General features: G+C 39.9%; 1 protein-coding gene across 1 annotated transcript in view; it reads left to right on the plus strand.

Moving 5' to 3' along the window:
- nos1 (nitric oxide synthase 1 (neuronal)) overlaps positions 1–6,055 on the plus strand; it is a 40,935-nt gene that overhangs the window by 20,672 nt on the left and 14,208 nt on the right. The window contains exons 8-14 of the mRNA XM_020598228.1: positions 1,532–1,673; positions 1,769–1,908; positions 2,842–3,016; positions 3,873–3,974; positions 4,463–4,657; positions 5,119–5,204; positions 5,820–5,964. Coding sequence (XP_020453884.1) covers positions 1,532–1,673; positions 1,769–1,908; positions 2,842–3,016; positions 3,873–3,974; positions 4,463–4,657; positions 5,119–5,204; positions 5,820–5,964 — 985 coding nt within the window. The remainder of the gene's footprint in view (positions 1–1,531; positions 1,674–1,768; positions 1,909–2,841; positions 3,017–3,872; positions 3,975–4,462; positions 4,658–5,118; positions 5,205–5,819; positions 5,965–6,055) is intronic.

Below are 6,055 nucleotides of genomic sequence, written 5' to 3' on the forward strand. Positions count from 1 at the left end.
GAACTGAGACTGGGAGTTGGTTCCATAGGAGAGGAGCTTGATAGCTAAAGGCTCTGCCTCCCATTCTGCTTTTGTGGACTCTAGGGACCACAAGTAAACCTGCACTCTGAGAGCGAAGTGCTCTGTTAGGATGATAAGGCTCTACGAGGTCTTTAAGATACGATGGAGCCTTGTCATTAAGGGCTTTGGGGTATCCTATGTATTTAAAATTAATTTGCCAATATTTCAGTTATAAGTGAACAGTCAAAACAAATGCTGGGTTGCTAGGTTGAGAAAAATCCCACTGGCTGCTTTTTAGTAATTTCTTTGGTAATAATGCAGTTGTTGATGTTCAATTAACTTGTCGTGGTTCTCTCATTTTTAATTACTGTAATTATTAAGGTTTAGTTTGTATTATGTTAATTAGTCAATAAAAGGTTAGAATCATTTGGTTTACAACTGTAGGCATTTAGAAGTTGCTAATAAAAGGATTATAGTATAGATTTCTGCAGCTCCTTTCTTTAAATAAATGGTTAAACAAAAGTCAAAGTGAGATTTCACTGCCTGAAAACAGTTGTTCTTATATCTATAAAGTATTAGCAAAGCATTTATAAAACATTAATAAAGCCATCGGATATATCTGTAGTTCCTTTATAAGTGTTGTATTAAGGGGTGGTACCAATATCATGGAACTGCTGGATTAAATATTAATGGTGAAGTATTTATGGTTAAATAAAATAACTTGTCATTTTTGAGTGCTCACATCTCACCATTATTACATTCTTTTAATTATTTGACAGGAGTAATTATTACTTTGTCAGTATAATAAAGTGATACAGGTGAACTGCTTTAGAGGTGAGAAAATAGTACGTTTTGATTTACTCAGCATTTTCTGCCTCATTTTAAAAATTGACACTCTAATCAGCAGTTAGTATATCATATGCTGCCCAGAAGAAGATGAATTAAAATGAAACTTGTAGTTTATTGTTTAAAGTTTTTATAATTGTACAGAAACTGAGACTGTTGGTTTCACCACTTAAATCATTTTGTGTAGCAAAGGTGAAAACCTGTTCCCTGCAGATATAGACTGCTATCACAGCTGGCCCAGATTCACACCAGCTGCTGTCCACCCTCAGCGACTTATAGCCGGCTAAGCAATATTAACACTTTTTTTCCAGGTCGTGCCATTAAAATACCACTAGGATGCAGAACAGACTAAAGGTAGCTAAGCTCTGGCCTTGCTATGTTTGGTGTAACATAATTTAAAATCGCCCTAGATCAGAGTACTTGCACTGTTCTACCATCTGTTAGCAATCATATACAATACAGTACTATATGCAATGCTTTGTTACACAGCCTCTTACAGTACAGTATGTGCAGAAATCAACATGCTAATGTTCAAAGAAATTACTGTGGCACAGTTTTGATGTCTAATTATTCCCACCGTTTTTCATATGAGAAGAACAAGTTGAGATATGAGCAGAACCGGTAGTAATATCGACCTTACACATGGTTTACATCCTTATCATTATCTTTTTTTTTTTTCTCACAGGTCGGCCATCACCATATTTCCTCAGAGGACAGATGCCAAACATGACTTTCGAGTGTGGAACAGTCAGCTGATTCGATACGCTGGCTACAAACAGCCCGATGGACAGATCTTGGGTGACCCTGCTAATGTTGAACTCACTGAGGTACGCGAGAGGAGCTGTATTTTGGAGTCCAATGTGCAAAGCATGGGAGAGGTATCCTATTTGCACTCTGCTCACTTTTAACTTTTGGTGACTAGATTTGCATACAGCTGGGATGGAAAGCTCCGAAGGGTCGTTTTGATGTCCTTCCCCTCTTGCTGCAAGCCAATGGAAATGACCCTGAGCTGTTTGAGATCCCTGAAGACCTCATCCTGGAGGTGCCAATCACACACCCAAAGTGAGTTTTGCTTTCCCTCTTAATCATGCACAGTATATACAGAATCTAGCAAAACAAGAACAGAGGGGGCTGCACAAATAGACATCCACCCCCTCATACATCTCCTAACAACACTTCCACACAATTAGATATTTTTAAGCCAAGAAGTCTGATTGGGTTACTGTTACATTCCAACTGTGCTGATTATTCCCAGAAAGCAGCTAACCATGCTTGATCTGTTGCTATTCCTGCTTTGTGGTAACCATGGGGCTTCTTAGTGAGGTTTCATGCTTCTTCCTGTTTATTTATTCTTCTGTCTTTACTTTTTAAGAACACTTTTATGTTGGTAGCTACTGTACAAAGACCACAATGCCTGATGGTTTTATACAATCACAGTAAAGAATTAGGTATTGCTGCTGCACTAGTTTTCACACATACAGTACAGACACAGAACTAACACTGCATCCATGCACGCTACATAGAGCATTTCAGAATCCCATGACGTGCTGCTCTCCCTCCCAGACTCCCCCCAAATTGGCATGTCTTGCTTCATACCCTGCATCAACTGGCCCTCAGCTGGCAGCAGCTTGGCACAGGCCGCGACCACCAACAGTGTCTCATCATTACACAACATTAGACCCAGCTCTGCAAATAATACTCTGAACACAATGCCCTTAGAGGGTGGAAGGAGTGAGTGTTGGGAGTTGGATTGAGGTCCTGTCTGCTCTGTCCAGCACTGAAAAGCTGTTAAATGTGGGATTCTTTGCAATAATGTTTGTTTTGGCAGTACGCCTTGTTTATGATGTGCCTCGGGTAATTACCTGTGATCCTAAAGATGTTAGTGACTGTGCATATTGCAGATGTTGGACATTTTCCTGATTTCTGTGAGTAACATAATGAGTTGTTATCTGAAATAGAGCTCTTAGCCATCACTCCTCTCTTCGCTTTGTTCAGGTTCGAGTGGTTCAAAGACCTGGACCTGAAGTGGTACGGCCTCCCAGCGGTCTCCAACATGCTGCTGGAGATCGGAGGCCTGGAGTTCACTGGCTGCCCCTTCAGTGGCTGGTACATGGGCACAGAGATTGGTGTGAGGGACTTCTGTGACAGTTCACGCTACAACATTCTGGAGGTAGAGTGTTGTGCCAAAATACAGAGTCATACTTCATTGGAAAGAGGGCAAAGAATTGTGGACACAGACTGACTGAGGCTTGTGTGTTGTGTCACCCAATCAGAATAGTATTCTTCTTCTGATTGTGCACGCTGATTAGCAGCACTGGTGAAAGAATAAAGCCCTCATTCATTTTTATCTAATGCCAAAATATGTTTATGTATCTAGTCCTGTATTTATTTTGTGTGATTTTATGAGCAATTACTTTATAACAAATTTTCCAAATATTTGAGACCATATAAAGTCCTTTGTGATATGGTATATAATGAAGCTGATCAGGCCATCTTCTGTCATTGCATGTTTCATATTCAGACAGGTGAAAGAGAGGGTTTCCTGTCCTAAAATTTCAGCTAAAGACCAGAGTGGTTCACTTATGACGAAGCATGAAAATTGTGCTTGTAGTTGATGATGAAGAGAGCTGTGTGCTTGTGAACTGTTCATCGGTTCTTGTTTTACAACATTATTTGATGAATACAAAGTTTTTTTTGTTTAGTAAATGAACTGCTACTGCTACGAGCCTGTTGGATGCACGAAACGTACTCGAATCAAACCTGACTTTAAAAAATCTAAACCAGATGATTAAATGTAAGTTTCCTAGCATGATTGTTCTCCAAGTGGCCCATATAGTATAGCTGATGTGATATGATACAACACACCAGGTGTTTTAAATTCAGTTTTTCAAGTTCATGTTACCAAAATTCCTAATTTAAATTTAGTCTAAAATCAAGAAAAAAGCATTTCAAGAGCTGCGGTTACCAATGAGCAGAGTGACTTTTAGGACAGTCATAAAATGTTCTTTTTGCATTACTCTGTGTAGGAAGTTGCTAACAAGATGGCCTTAGACACCAGGAAGACTTCCTCCCTTTGGAAAGACCAGGCGCTAGTAGAGATCAATATTGCTGTTCTCTACAGCTTCCAGGTAGGCTCATCTTTACATAGATGTCATTCATTTAAAGTCGCATTACACCAAAAACAGATGTTTTGAATATCAAACACTTGGCCTCTGCAGTGGGGTGCTGAAAGCTTTGTAGCTTGCTCTTGGGGACAGCAGCAGTTAAAGTAATCTTGGATTCACAGCAGTTCCAGTCAATCAAGTTTCACTTCATCCATATAAACATGTCAAATCCCTTCTCTAGCATTTTGCACTTCTGTCCTGTCCATTCACCTGCTCAGTATGTACAAATACCAATTTTTTAACTTACAGGTCTAGCATTTGCTGTTGTCTTTCTATGCTGTTGTCTTTCCATGGGTTGTAACCATTATAAGCAGTAGTTAGAATTATATTTGATTATAGGATTAATGTAAAACTAAACCAAGAAACCTATGTTTTACCACTTTGTTGTACAAATGCCTGCCAGTAAAAAGCCATAAATGACATGTTTATGTAATTGTACCATCTGTGTTTAGTCTTGCAAAGTGACCATAGTAGACCATCACTCAGCCACAGAGTCCTTCATGAAGCACATGGAGAATGAGTATCGGGTGCGAGGGGGCTGTCCTGGAGACTGGGTGTGGATTGTGCCTCCCATGTCAGGAAGCATCACACCGGTTTTCCACCAAGAAATGCTCAATTACCGCCTCACCCCCTCCTTTGAGTACCAGGTGAGGAGAGTGGTTATGTGGTCAGTATTCACCCCCTTTATGAGCTCTGTAAAAAATAAAAAAAATCTAAACCATCAAATGCCTATAATGCTTTATACAGTAGCTTTACTCTATCCCATAGGATGAACCTATCATAGAACAGGCAGTGCTTCTACTATTGGCACGAACATTGGCTTCAGCAAGTGATAAAGGGCTGTTGTGTTTTTGGAAGACAGCATCACCGTGGTTATAAACGTGCACTCATGTTTACAAACTAGCTGGCTGCCAAACTATATTAAGGAAGTAATTAAAGTTGAAAATCACTACCTGGAGGAGCAGTAGGCGAGGTATGTTAGAAGAAAGTGTTTACATGCAACTCTGGGAAAATGCTGAGTATTGCTGATGATATCTCTGTGTCTTGTAATGCATTTTAAACTTAAAGACTATATCTGAACCTTATTTCATTCTTTCATATGCAAAAGCCTGATCCTTGGAATACCCATGTGTGGAAAGGGGTCAATGGGACACCTACTAAGAAGAGAGCAATCGGATTCAAAAAGCTTGCCAAGTGAGTGTGCACTACAGGGATATCAGACAAACGATGTAATTGGTTTTGTAAATTTTGTGATTTTTCTCTTCTCTTTCTTGCATTAATAGAGACCAGGACAAATTGCTGCCTTTAATGTCGGAGATGATGTACTGTAGGTTGTGTGTATGATAATCTAAGCTAAACATGAAACTGCTTTCTTGACAAAAGTTACTCTCCTGACAAATAGGAAGGAAGTTGGTGTACTCAGCGGTAAAATTCACCCAATCAACCCCACAGGGAGTAATCAGAGCTTTGTCAGTGTTTTGTCTGCGTACACATGCACTCATGAACGTGTATGTTCTGCTATTAATATAATTGCCTCAAGGATATGACAAGCTAGGTAATCACAACTGTCAGCCATCAGCTACCTTGACATAATGTCAGTTGCCTGCTGAAGTGAACCACACTACCCACCAGCGCTAGTTTCAGCAGCTCACTAACGAAGGTATTATCACATGTATCGAGGTGAAGGAGGCTTTTGGTTATGACTGAGGGTAAAAGGTAGAAAACAGTGTTCTCAACTCGCTAGTCTCTGATTGCTTGTCATATAATTTCTGTCTCTCTTATTCTCACCATCTCTCTTCACTTCTGCAGGGCAGTGAAGTTTTCAGCCAAGCTCATGGGCCAGGCAATGGCCAAGAGGGTGAAGGCCACCATACTGTTTGCCACAGAGACAGGAAAATCACAAGATTATGCCAAAACTCTCTGTGAAATCTTCAAGCATGCATTTGATGCAAAGGTATGCTTGCTCCCACCTTGCATCATCTTATCTAAAATTTGAACAGGATTGTACTGATGTCTAATTGAAAAAGAAGGAATTCAAAAGACAT

The sequence above is a fragment of the Monopterus albus genome, unplaced genomic scaffold (assembly GCF_001952655.1).
Source record: "Monopterus albus unplaced genomic scaffold, M_albus_1.0 scaffold37.1, whole genome shotgun sequence".
In the NCBI taxonomy this organism is placed as follows: Eukaryota; Metazoa; Chordata; class Actinopteri; order Synbranchiformes; family Synbranchidae; genus Monopterus; species Monopterus albus.